Source organism: Aspergillus nidulans, chromosome VIII (assembly GCF_000011425.1).
Source record: "Aspergillus nidulans FGSC A4 chromosome VIII".
Lineage (NCBI taxonomy): Eukaryota > Fungi > Ascomycota > Eurotiomycetes > Eurotiales > Aspergillaceae > Aspergillus > Aspergillus nidulans.
This window is the reverse complement of record NC_066264.1, coordinates 758941-772639: the sequence shown is the minus strand read 5'-3', so window position 1 is coordinate 772639 and position 13699 is coordinate 758941. Positions and strand designations below refer to the sequence as shown.

The 13699-nt window shown below is 52.0% G+C and overlaps 4 protein-coding genes across 4 annotated transcripts, besides 1 other annotated feature; 3 read left to right on the top strand and 1 right to left on the bottom strand.

Annotated features, from left to right (window-relative positions):
• Positions 1–13699: part of a sequence feature (contig 1.18 602..175793(-1)) that runs on past both edges of the window.
• ANIA_01325 (putative PAB1 binding protein (Pbp1)) lies at positions 745–4321 on the top strand (the record flags this gene model as incomplete). The annotated part of the gene is made up of 5 exons (XM_653837.1): positions 745–905; positions 1152–1332; positions 1396–1555; positions 1686–4067; positions 4122–4321. 5 exons carry the CDS (start codon positions 745–747, stop codon positions 4319–4321), a joined length of 3084 nt encoding a protein of 1027 aa, XP_658929.1.
• On the top strand, positions 6048–9111 carry ANIA_01326 (COPI-interacting protein CEX1). Its single transcript, XM_050613164.1, has 9 exons — positions 6048–6366; positions 6434–6571; positions 6634–6744; positions 6799–6936; positions 6994–7361; positions 7409–7703; positions 7755–7958; positions 8006–8178; positions 8225–9111. The coding sequence occupies exons 1-9, from the start codon at positions 6244–6246 to the stop codon at positions 8979–8981; spliced, it is 2307 nt and encodes a 768-aa protein (XP_050469000.1). The 5' UTR covers positions 6048–6243; the 3' UTR covers positions 8982–9111.
• ANIA_01327 (uncharacterized protein) lies at positions 9620–11761 on the top strand (the record flags this gene model as incomplete). Its single annotated transcript, XM_653839.1, has 1 exon — positions 9620–11761. One exon carries the CDS (start codon positions 9620–9622, stop codon positions 11759–11761), a length of 2142 nt encoding a protein of 713 aa, XP_658931.1.
• Positions 11936–12733, bottom strand: ANIA_01328 (peptide alpha-N-acetyltransferase complex A subunit ARD1; the record flags this gene model as incomplete). The annotated part of the gene is made up of 2 exons (XM_653840.1): positions 11936–12321; positions 12391–12733. 2 exons carry the CDS (start codon positions 12731–12733, stop codon positions 11936–11938), a joined length of 729 nt encoding a protein of 242 aa, XP_658932.1.

The following is a 13699-nucleotide window of genomic DNA, read 5'->3' as shown; positions in this document are numbered from 1 at the left end:
TCAAATACGTGGAGTCAAAGAGTCAAAGTGATGTCTGATGTCTGACTTTGAGCCGTAAGCAAAGCAGAAAGCATTGTAAAGCTTCAATAACTCGGATGGGCTGTGTTTTGAGGTGGCAGTAAAGATAGTACTGCGCGCAGGCAGGCGAAGAGCAGGGACAAAGGACCAACCCTGAGTTAGAAAGGTGATTCATGTAAAGGCGCCTGGGCTGTCTCCGGCCGTGGTCCCACTGAAGAATAGGCTCTGGCTTGGACCCCGATCACCTTTAGTCTGTCCACTCCACCTCGCCCAATTCAATTCCCACCCAAAACCTCACCCTCTCTCTTAAGTCACTACGTCTTCACTTGTTGTTTGGCGAGTTATTGCGATTTATTGTTCTTTCCCTTGTTCTCCCTGCTATATTTATACTCACTTGGCAGCATAAATCTTGTTTCTTTTCGGTCGTACCCTTTTCCCCCTATTTTCGAGCTCCGGATCGCACCCCTCCTTTCCAGTCACAGAGACCTCCAGGTCCCGTGACTTTTACACCTTGAGCTTAACTCGTGTGCTTTTCCTCCACCCACATCCACACACTCCCCCCTCCCACCCCTCTTTCCATCCCCTCTCGGTCCTGCAACACTTCCTCGCGCCCTTTTAGCGCAGGCGGTGTGTTGCTTCATCGTTACGACCCCCTCCGACAATTACTTGAAGCTCGACGTCGGGCTAAGTACCACGACGTGAGCTTCTGTCAATCAAAGCCCAATCATGGCTTCTTCCACTGTCAACTCCGCCCCTGTTGCCAATAACCACTCCGGCAATGCATCGGTGCAAAATTCAAACTCTCGACCTACTTTGAGGACTAGCACAAATAAGTCGTCAGATGGCGGCAGACGACAGACTGGTAGCCCAGCGGATGGCGGGCAGAGGTAGGTTTTGTTGGCCTTCCCATTGCGCCCCAATCTGCCCTTTTTGAGGTCTGGCTGCTATTCATTGCCTTACTCTGGTGGTCGCTGCCTCAATGCATCATTTTGTGTTGTTAGCACCATATGTATATGTCATGTATTTCTTGTGGTTGAAATTATCATACGTCCTTCCTATAATTATATCCAGACAGTCACCCTGCTTTTATTTTCATATACCGAGCAATGCCGCTGACAACTGCCATTTTTCAGGCGCAGCAATTCTCAGAAGGCTTGGACTCAAGGGACGAATCCGATTACCCAACGCCCGTCCTTTCCCCAGCAAAACGGCAACATGCCCCAGAAGACGTCGTCTCCTACGTCCACGAAGGAATCGAACACCGCAGATAATCATGCCCATGACCGACTTGTGTTCCTATTTACTACCTTTATTGTACGTCAACTTCCTCCGGCGGACTTGAGACTGTGCTCAAGCAGAGGCTTATATATGTTGTAGGGACTCAGTACTACTGTCACCACGAAGAACGGTGACCAATTCACTGGCATACTCTCCTCATCCACTCTTGAACCCAACGAGTCTTCCGTGACTCTCAAGATGACGCATCGACATTTGAAACAGGAACAGCAGCGAGCTAATGGGGTGAGCGACGTCGCTAGTCCGTTTCTCGGGTCAGCACCAGATCACATTATGACTTTCAATATGAGTGACGTCCTTGATGTGTCCGTATTGAATGTCACCACAACTGACTTATCAGCAAAACCTAACGGTACGTTCAAATACTATAGCCACTTTGGAACACTCCAGCCATAGATTAGGTCCTAATCTTCTCACTCCAGGAACTACCACTGGTTTCAGGACCGATGCTGATATCTCCGGAAATCTTGCCATACGCGAACGGGCGCTGAAACGCTGGGAACCTGGGGCAGATGCAAGCACCGATTTGTCTCTCGAAAGTACCTCAACGGCCTTAAAACAATGGGACCAATTTGAAACAAATGCACGACTTTTCGGTGCTACTAGCAGCTATGACGAGGATATGTATACTACCCGTATCGACCGCTCGGACCCGACCTATAAGCGAAAGGAAGCTGAAGCCGCTCGCATTGCCCGTGAAATCGAGAACAGTGACACAGACAATGCGCACGTGAGAGAGGAGCGAGGACTTCAAGCACCGGATGCCGGGGACGAGGAAGACAAATACAGTGGTGTGCGCCGTGACGAAAAGAACTTTCCCCCATTGGCTTCTGGGCAGCCGAACAAATACACTCCGCCTGCTCTCAGGAACTTCAGCAATCAGCTTGCTGCCACTGCTCCACCACAAACGGGCTCCGTCAAGCGGGCGATTAGCACAAAAGAAACCAGCCCCACAACACTGCCAGCAAAGGAGCCTGCTTTATCGCAGCCACCTGCAGCACCCGCGGTCACTGCCGCTCCCGCTTCCGAATCAGAACGAAAGGTCGCCCCTCCCAAAGCATCTTCCACAACTCCTGCTGCCACCAAGGGTGTGTCTCCCGGGAACAACTATGAGAATGAAGTAGTGGATCGTTTCCGTATCTTTGCAAACAACGAGCGAATCAAGCTGGATCAACGACGTCGTAACCAAGCAGCTGTAGACCGGTCAACCAAGCTCAACGATTTGATGAAGTTCTCCCAGAATTTCAAGCTTGCTACTCCAGTCCCGAAAGACCTTGTCCCCATCCTCGCCAAAGATCCGCGCAAGCAGGAAGCGATCATTCAACGGGCTCAGCAGAATGCTGCTGAGGAGAAAAAGCCGCCCAAGGATACTACGGCCACTCCTGTCGAACAGAAAAAGACCGCAGATCAGGCCCAGTTACCTGTCCGCCAGGAAGGCGGCGCAACGGCTGCTCAACCGTCTCAGACAGACCGCCCTGCTTATCCTCGTGGCCGTCAAGGATATCCACCAACGGGTCCCCAAGGTGGCCCTGCAGGACGAGCTCCGCACCAACCTCTATATTCGGGTCGCCAAACGACAGGAATGCTCGGTCATCGCCTTGCCGACAACCTCCAGCAGCGAAAAGGAGCAGCTGCCGGGCCAGTACCAACCCCGCTGCCAATCCAAGATGCCCGTGCTGCGCCGTCTACCGATCAGTCAAATGTGTCTAGCCCAACCAAAGTCCTCACACCGACATCATCTATCTCAACTAAGTTCAACGTCAAGGCTATGGAATTTAAGCCTAACCCAACGGCCAGTACATTTACACCGGGCGCATCGGCAATGCCAATGTTTGTCAAGCCTGACCCGCGAACCAAAAGTCCCTCCAATTTCTTCGGCACGCACAAGCCACGACCCATCTCCGAGCGCCCTTCGCTTAAGGATCAATTCAATCCTATCAAGCGTATGAAAAAAGAGAGTGCAGAGCAGACTGATCGGGACTATAGTTCGAACGGCGGGATTCCCTTTGCTTACAGCACCCTACCTACGTGGAATATTGCGACTAATGGAGACGAAGAGAAGAGCTATGTGCAGATGTTCAAATCGTCTCACACTTCCCCGCAGAGTCGGTCTGCCTCTAATCCACAGATACCTCACCAACCCCACTTACCCTACCAGTTCCAGCAGGCACCTACCATGCCACCTACCTCCGGCCCTCCCCATGGACCTCACCTTCATCCTCAACAGCATCATGGATCTGGCCCTCCGCATTTTGATGACCCCCACCGTATGCAAATGTCTGCCTCGCAATCGCAGATGTTTCCATCCCCCAGGCTTCAACATGGATACCCGTCACCGATGGCACCTCATGCACAACTTGCGTATGGCCAACAGCCTATGCCTCAATTTTTCGTCAATCAAGGCGCACCGCAGCCCGCCCACATGAGACACTACCAAGGCGCTCCTCCATTCGTCAATCCGCAGGGTGCCATGGCAGCGCCTATCATGGTCCAGCAGCCGTCTGGAGGGCCTTACATGGGGGTTCCCCAGGCTCCATTCACGCCTCAGATGCAAATGTATTCTCCAAGCCCAGCTCATGCCTATCCTCATGTGCCACCGCCTCAACCCCATGGCGGCTACCCCAGTCCCAGCCGCGGCGCCCCTATGATGATGCATCAGAACTCGCAACCCGGCCAAGCTCCCCAACACGTTATGTATATGCCGCCCGGCCAGCACCAGCAGCCAGTGTATGCTGGGCAACAGCCAGGTCATTGTAAGTTGCAATGGCCCGAGAGGCAGTTATAAATGTTTGCTAATGGAAACTTAGTGCCACCTGGTCGAGGGAACTACCCTCAGCAACAACCCCACTTCCAGTCTAGCCCTCACCAGGCACACCACTACCCACCTCATCAGCATCGCACGCCAAGTAGCGGCTTCAATCAGCTACCTCAAATGCCCCCTCCAATGGCTGCTCAGCCTCCGGCTTCCGCTGCTCAGGCCCAGGAGACTCCGGAGGAATCTAAATGATCTGGTGAACAAATATACTGGAAACCTCCTTATTTCTGTTCATGGAGGTCGGTTGTACGCAGTGAATATACGATCGGAATCCCAACGCCAAAGAAGCCTCGCCAATCTTCGAGATCAGATCGTTCGCAGATTATTGAAGCGCACTATTTTTGAAGCTATTGCTAGCTTTTCCTCGGCATTAGTGGTCCGCACATGCCGATTATATACCTATTTAGGGCGGATGCATTCTGTCGTTGGTTGGTCTACCACATGGAACGCGGTGTAGAATTTCTGCTGATCAAGAACAGCTGAGCTTGACGAATCCATCTTTCAGGGTGGCCTAGTCGGACAGAAAGAGTATCAGAATATGACCAGAAGGCACATTGTTGAACTAAGCCGGCCGTGGTCTTTTGCTGTCCAAGACTGGTGTCTTTGCTCGTCTCTACGTCGCTCCCGCTTTGCGTATATTATATCGGGACCATGGGAGATTTATCAGAATATGGACTATCTGGATCGATCTATATCGATACTACGTGCTGAGTTTGCAGCTTCTTATATTTCAAATAACCCTTCATGATGCCAGGCCTCTTGGATGGCGAGACTGATCCCGAAGGGTATTGCAGGCTGAAGCCAGGTTAAATTCAGGTACAGATTGCGGGTAGGAGGGAGAGTTGATAAAGTAAAGCATGAGCTGAATGACACTTGTAGGACAGATAAAGTTGCTACTGTACATTGTGTAAAGCTATGCCTAGTGGTGTCCGTCGTGTTCGAAGAGATTCTGTTGCAACACGTTAGCAGGTAGTGTCTCGACCCAGTATGCAACCAAAAAAAAAGAAGTGAAAAAAACAAAAAATCCCATTCTCCTCAGGTCTTTTCAGTTTATCATTTGGTCTTCATTCAGCCAAAACCGCAACACCCAGCCGCGGTACTTGTTCTCATCCAAAGGAGCGCCACAAAACCCCAGGCACTAGATTCCACAACACACAAATCCACCCCGCATTTCAACGCATCCCAGCTGTATCCAACCCAGCCCTGCACACACGTCCCGCAGTGATAGTATAAGCCTCATGGATCCCCACACAATGTTCGCCGCAGCCATTAGTTTCTCCATTCCTCATAGAGGCACAGCGGACGAGAAACCCCAGTAAGCGGCTAGCCATCGGTTTCATTGTACACATGTCTTCCCAAGGCAGAGCGAGCCGTTAGTCGTGGGTCTTGCGACTAGAACCTTTTTGCCTTTTTATCAAGAATGTGCCTGCGTCTGGGATACGTGGGCTGGGTGAATTGGGCCGGGGTCGAGCTGAGCTGCGCTTCCACAAGGGACGCCCGGTGAAGGGGTTCTGAATACGTTGGGGGCGGACTCCTCTGGTGTGCTGAGCGGGAGTTCCATCGGTTTGGGTGTCGCGGTCGAAGTTTCGCCGTCTGACCTTTTACCAGTGTCGCATCATCGGAGAGGTTGTGCTGGGAACGTGAAGGATGACGGAGTGAGAAGAGTGATCACTTACTTGCCTAGTCTACAAGAATAGAAGCGGTGTAAACTGGACCTTTTCAAATAGCTTGTCAAGTTGATAACACATTATATGACATGGCGTGTGGTGAATAGGGAGAAGTTTTGGTCGAGTCGATACGCGCGATGCATTAAATGACAGACAGCCTAAGCCAAATCGGGGGCGGGGTACTTACGGAGCTCGTTCATTATCCCAGGGACCCAGATAGCAGGGCCAAACAAAAAGACAACAACAGAACAACTACTTCGTTCAACCACGGTCTATAAACCTCCAGGAGCACGGAACTCCTCCGCCTCTCGATAACTCCTCGAATCCTTCTCCCTCACTCCTCCGAATCGCCATCATCAAGCAGCCTCTTTGAGCGCGGCCTTTTCAGTTCCCCGAGCCCGAAAAGACGAACTTAGCTAGCCCAAGAGCTGGCGCCAAATTACAACAATGGACTTCCTTAAATCTGCCGTCGCGTCTGCGATGGCCAAAGGCAGCTCGTTCCCATATTCGCTAGGAGACCGAGTAGACATTTCCGAGTCGATCTGGACACTTCATAACGCAACGAAGCGAGTATGCTTCTCTAGAACGTGGTTCCGCTTTTGTGCAGGGCACTGATATACACGTAATCTGTATGTAGGAAGACGGTTCAGCATGCAGTGTATTCACCTTCGAAATCGCCCCGAACAAGTCACGGCTGCCGCTTGCGAAGAACGCCGTGCGGAAATCACGAACACTACGGCATCCGGGGGTGATAAAGGTATTGGATACTATTGAGGTATGTCACTGTCATTACACCTAGAAGGCTGTCTCTCAAGAACGAATACTCATAGATGTTAGACCGAGACTTCGATTTATATCGTGACGGAACGGGTCGTCCCTCTATCCTGGCATGTGAAGCGGCGGAGCCTGAGCGAGGAGACATCTAAATGGGGTCTATATACGGTTGCAGTATGTTAATATTGCCCGTTATCCAAGCAAGTACTGATGAGATCTACGTCTCAGACTACTTTGAAGTTCATTAATGAAGACGCTACATCAGTCCATGGTGCCGTGAGAGCATCATCAATATACACAAGTGAAAGTGGTGAATGGAAGCTCGGGGGTTTTGATATTCTAAGCTCAATGAACGATGATCAAGCGGTGATATATGTTAGTCTTTTGAGTCGTGGCCTACTATCACCTACTGACATGGCGCAGACTTACGGTAGCCTTATGCCAGACACCGCTCGATACACTCCCCCGGAGATTGTAAAGGGAGGATGGGATGCAATCAAACGTCACCCTCTAACAGCCGTGGACTCCTATGGTCTTGCGATCCTAGTGTTCGAGGTCTTCAACGGCAATTTCACCGGGGAGGTCGGCAAGACGATGAATATTCCACCTAGCATGCATCAGAGCTATAAACGCCTGGGCGCGGCTAACCCTAAACTACGACTAAGTCCGGCACACTTTGTCGAGCAAGGGAAGAAAAGTGGTGGCTTTTTTGAGACCCCGCTGATCCGGTTGACGGATGATATTGACAGTTTAGGTCTAAAGAGTGATGCTGAGAGGGAAGATTTTCTTAAGTGAGTTTCTTCCATGGTTTGTTGAGGCGATGCGCTAACAGACCCAGTGAGCTGGAAAATCTTTCGGAAGACTTTCCAGAGGAATTCTTTAAGATGAAAGTGCTCCCAGAGCTCTTGAAATCGGTCGAATTTGGCGGCGGCGGCCCAAAGGTCTTGTCTGCGATCCTGAAAATTGGCGGGAAATTGTCGCAGGATGAGTTCAACGCCAAGCTTACACCTGTAATTGTGCGCTTGTTCGGGAACCCTGACCGGGCTATCAGGGTCTGTCTTCTGGATAACCTACCGATTATGGCTGAGAACCTTTCTCAGAAAGTTGTAAATGATAAGATCTTCCCTCAAATGGTTCGTTTGTCTTGTGCCTAAAAACCCTGGGTCGAGCTGACTTTATTGCAGACATCTGGGTTCACAGACGCGGCGCCAGTCGTTCGAGAACAGACAGTAAAGGCTGTTCTGCCTATTATCACCAAACTGAGTGACCGCACGATTAACGGGGAACTTCTTAAATTCCTGGCACGGACTGCGAACGATGAACAGCCGGGCATCCGGACGAATACGACGATTTGTCTGGGGAAAATTGCGAAAAACTTGGGACAAAGCGTCAGTACACTAAATACCTGGTTGGTGCGTCGCTAAATTGTTACCAGTCAAGAGCCAAAGTTCTCGTCGCAGCTTTCACACGCGCCCTTCGAGACCCATTCGTCCACGCCCGAAACGCTGGCCTGTTGGCACTATCTGCAACGTTGGACATCTTCTCTGAGGATGATTGCGCGACCAAAGTTTTACCTGCCATATGCCCTGCCCTCCTTGACCGGGAAAAGTGCGTCAACCCCTTATTCCTTTAGTCAATCACTGACAGCGTATAGGTTGGTACGGGACCAAGCCAACAAAACGCTAGACTTGTACCTACAGCGTGTTCGAAAATTTGGCCATACCATGGCCGATACAGCTCTCCCAGCAACAAATTCAGACGCGCCCAAAGACGCTGCTCGCATAGGAACGTCCAATGACAAATCCTGGGCGGGATGGGCTATTTCTTCGTTCACTAATAAAATAGCAGCCGCTGATGGCGCCATTCAGTCTACTTCCACGCCTAAACCAGCTGAGGAACAACGCTCTGCGTCTGTGCCGCGCGTGACAACATCAACCACACCGGCAACGTTGAATGAAGCAAAAGATATACGACCTGCAATCCAGCCACTGAATCGTTCAATGTCTGCACAGCCCACATCAGTCCGCGAGGAAGCACCCCAACCGGCAGATGACGTTTACGATGCATGGGGAGCTATGGATGATGAGGACGAGGACGGGTGGGGGAACGACGAGGACCCATTTAGTACCCCGCCAACCACTACTCCTTCTACTGCCAAACCTAAAGTTAGCACTGTCCCATATGATGATGGCGGTGAACCTGATTTCGCGGGATGGCTCGCTGCACAATCAAAAGCAAAGAAACCCTTACCAAAAGGGTTGGGCAACTCTAAAACTACGTCATTCACACGGACTGCTAGTCCAAGTTCTACAGTGAAACCTGCTGCTAAGGTTGCGACGCCTGCAAAGAAGATTGATACGAAGCCGAAGGATGTGGATGAAGACGATGGTTGGGGGGATGCATGGGACTAATGGCATACCTTTTGTCATCCATTTTGAGGTTAATCTCTGCCAGGGTCCGGAATGGAGTTTGGTGCTTGAGTAGACAGTGCTTTGGGCTTGTTGATAAGATACCATGCGCATAGTAACATATATTTGCAATGGACGTTTAAGATATCCTATTGACCTAATTCAATAATTTTCTGATATTGTTAGATGATCTCCATGCTCAGCCCTATAGGTGTACTTACTCCAATTGTATAGTATGGCTGGTGTTTTGACCAATCGGACCGCGGAAGCCCCGTGATCACGGCTGTCTCCACCGATTTGGGAGAGCTTCATCTTTCGACTCCTTCGCTTCTGACCGTTGTTTCGTATTCTGCACTGCTGACCCGGATCTCACGACACACGAGCCAACCGGAGTCAAATCGCAGTGTTGGCATTGTTTAGTCAAGTTGTGTTGGCGGGACAAGCCAGGTGCCTCGTGCCTTTTTAATCTTGCTGCCTTGGCCGCTTCAACCTTTACAAGAGAACGGTCTCCAGAGAGCGCGTCTGAGGGACTGGAGACTCCCTTAACAATCTGCGCACTATGTATGGCTTTCTAAACGCGCAACGCCCTGTCTATCTGCAAATCCTGTGATCCCATCTCTCGGGATCAAACATTCCCCGCCATGGACCCTGACGAGGCACCTCCGCCGCCATACTCCGCCGTGGACCCTTTACTTGCGCCGTCAACCAGCAACAGAAATGTAACCTCATCATCAGCTGGAACCCCAAGCCTCCCTCACATCCGAGATGGAGATGCACAGCTGCATAACAGCCGAGGGAGTATGCCCATAGCAGCATCTGCCGCACTTCCAACTCATTTCACATCAGCCGCTGCGTATTTTGCTGAACGGCCACCTCCTGCACTTGAAGATGCAGAGCAAGTCCTGGAGCATCATATAACCATCTATCCGCGAAGCCAGGCCAAGGATTTCCCGCGGCGCCCGCGATGCTGGAGTCCCCGGATGGAGAACGTCACCCAGCAAGATTGGGATATGTTCTTACGGCACTTGTTTCCTCCGCATCTTGGCCTTGCGTCCTCGTCCGCTGAACTTCCGCGGCAGGTGAGGGCTGAGATACGTCGGGACCGGAAAGACCGGCCTCAGGAGACAGATGAGGAGCGGGAAATGCGTATCGCTACGGTTATGAAGGAGTGGAACCAGTACTTTTTTGAGCCGCGCGCGGTGCGGATCGTATTCTTTTACGTTACAGATCCCAGGAATGCGCCGATCTCCCCGCTCTGTCCGAGGTGTTATCCCGCTGCTACGAGGGCGTCGCAGGAGAATCGCGGTACTCAGGTACCGGAAACTGGCAGGGGTCATCCTCTGCCAGGTAACATGCACCCCACGATTACGGGATATCCGCAGGCTCCTATGTACCCCGGGCAGGTACCAGGGCCATACGGGTGGTCAATCCCTAACCCAGCTCCATACCCACCACAGCAAGGTTCTGGATTCTTTCACCCGGCGAACCCTCATGTCTATCATTACCAATACCCGCAGTGGCAGCCCTGGGGGTGGGGCACACAACATTCGCAGCAATATGAAAGCTCGATCCTGAAAGGCGGTCCATTAGGCTGGTTCTCGAGTCTTGCCGCGCAAGCCCAGAAATACGGCGACCGCATCTCGGAGCAGGCTCTGCATTACGGGGATCAGATAACGGCCCATGCACAGTACTACGGCAGCAAGGTCGAAGAACAAGCTATGGCTCATGGCCGCTGGATCGAAGAGCAAGCAGGTCTCAGTGGTCGAAAGGCTGAAAGCGCCTTTTCTGGATGGAACCAACCTCCGCAGGCATATCCACACTACTATCCGCAACCACAGCCCCAGCATCAGTCTCAGACTTCCGGCACCGCTCAATATACCCAGCAAAGTCAATCCGCACCGGAGACCACAGTAGCCCAGTCTCAGCAACTTTCTTCTGACCAACAACCGCAGCAACAACCACAACAGTCAGCAAACTCAACTTCCTACAACCGCCCCCGAAGGGATTCTACCTCGTCCACGACCTCTGACTCCTCCCTCTCCTCCATCGATTCCATTTCCACAACATCAGATCTCTCCTCTTCCGACCTCGCCACCGTCCGCGCCCAACTCCTTTCTCTATCTGCCCACCATGACCGTGAACTCTACGACGCAGCCGTCGAACTCCGTCGGCAGCTCGACGCTCTCCGCGAATCTCGACGGCAAGCCCGCGTCTCTTCAACCCGCCGCTGGAGACCGGGATGGGGACAGTCGCGAAGTGATCAGCACTCAACATCGCAATCGTCACACCAAGGACGGAGTAGCTGGGGAAGGTGGGAGTCACCGGCAGATCGGCAGCGGAATCAGGCGGAACGGCGGGCCGCGAAGGAGGAGCTGAGAGCTACGAGGAAGGCGTTTCGGGATGTTGTGAAGAGGGCGCGCGAGGAGCAGAAGGAGTCGAGGAGGGCGAAGAAGGCGAGAAGGAGGCAGGAGAGGAGGGAGAGGGAGAGGAGACTGGCTCAGGGTCAGAATCATGGACAAGAGGAGACGGCTTCCGAGGCTGGCTCTGTGCCTGCGCCGCTTTCTGAGTCGAATCTGGAGCAGCGGTTGCAGAATCTTGAGCTGGGCAGTAATTCGCAAAGTCGCGCTGTCTCAGCACATATTACGCAGCGCGCCGATGCCGATGCCGGCTCCGAGAGTAGTGCGATTAGTTCGATCAAGACACCCAGCGCCAACTCTGAGGAAGAACCTGAACCTGCCAAGGAGAAGGGGAAGGAACAAAAGCCTAGCAAGGGAACCGAATGAGTAAAATGATCGACACGAGTGTAATATGGTGTTTTGGTGTTCGATTTATTTTGGTTACTTTATATACTGTCTCAACGTGTTATATCTCCTCTTGAAGATCTTCGTTACATGTAGTCTCTCGCTGCGTAGCTCTAAATAAAGCCGCAATCATCTGCCCCTCTACGACTCGACATCCTAAACTGACGCTGTCTGCGCTTCGTTCTTCTCCACCAGGTCACCGACCCCTAGACTCCGTCCAACCTTGACCCTCACCATCTTCTCCTTCTCCTTCTCGTCCTCTTTCTTGCCCAGCTCCCCCACCTCATCGCCCTCGTCCGCGTCCTTCTCGTCAGCCGCATGGCGCTCCCGGTCCTTCCGCTCGATCTCCGCCCAATCAAGCCACATGTTTGAAAGATCCATGCGCATCGCGTAAGCATCCTCCCCATCAGCATAATACTTGCTCTCAACGCTATCGACCTGGAAGCCCAGTGTATCGCGGTAGAGGTGCAGCGCAGCGGTATTGGAGACACGCACATGCAGAGAAACGAATTGCGCGCGGTGCGACTCAGCCATTGCCCTCTCTAAAAACCAAACCGTCAGCAACAAACGTTACAAACCCACCACCCCCCTGCGGTAAGGAGTAAACGTACGGGACATCCTCATCAGCCTCTCCGCAATTCCCAGTCGCCGGTGTGTCCTCATAACGCTCAAACTGGTGATATGCCCATGCTGCACACCATCCGTAGGCTCCTCCTCCATCTTGGCAAGCACATACCCTACGACTTTGGGGTAATTGCCTGCGATCTTGCCGTCGGGGTACCCATTGCGGGGGCGGACGACGGCCACAAAACTGAGCTGCGGCCAAGTAAGGGCGTGGTAAAGGTAGTATTTCAGAAAGTAGTTCTCCGGAAGGTTTGTGATGTTGCAAGTTTGGATGGAGGGGAGAAGGTCGATGTAGGAGGGGTATGAGGAGAGAGGGACGATGTCGACCATTTTGTCTGGCTCGCGGTGTGTCTCCGGTCGATCGATTTCGAAGTATCGGGTTCGGATGAGTTTGTCAAGGTGAGGGAGAGGGAGGGACCGGATTAGTTGGGTGTATGAGGAGTGAAGATGAGGTTGGACTCGAGCTGGTCCGATATTTGAGTGTGGGGCGCTAAGCCGCTTTGGGAATGTATACTTCCCGGAGACTATAAAGTTTACAGGATGCTATAACCACCCGATAAATCTAACTGTTGCCCTCTACAAATAATCAGGCGGAGCCAAGGGAAGTTCTTGCATTACTAGGTCATTAATATCTTTGGACATCCGGACTGAGGCTGAACACTGGAAGCTCTGGCACCGGTCGATATGTTCAAATCAGTCCAGAAGGGAAGCTGTGCGGCAAAATTCAGTCCTTATGGTGAGATAATGTATAAAAGAATCACTATATATTATGAATACCGAGTTAAATGCAGCACAGCTTAGCTTGCCAGATCCCATCCCGCACTACCTTCCATCCCACATAAAGCCCTTCGTTGCCAAAGCTCCTGCTCGGAAGCCGGCTGGCACTCTTCGACCTGCTTGTACAAATCCAGCGCTCCTCACTATAGCTATATTTCCTGATCGTCTTAAAACTCAAGATACGGTCCCTGTTGGCTAGCGTGAAGGCATTTCTGGTCTTGAACTTTTTCACTGCTCAGCCATCGGCTCCATTGCCGAACAAGCTGCGGCGATTCTGGTGGCATAGGCTCTGGCATCTTAATCTGCTTAAGTTGCTGCTGCTGCTGCTGCAACTGCTGGTCTGACTGAGGCTCATGAGGACTTCTGGGAGACTTCGACCTGGACTTTGAACCGGCACATGAACGAATGAGTCCAGTTTCCTAGCACATCTTTCCGCTCCCCAGCAGATATCCCTGATGCAGAACGAGCAATAGCAGAAGTATAATATGCAATTGTTCTGCCAGGTCAATATATTATACG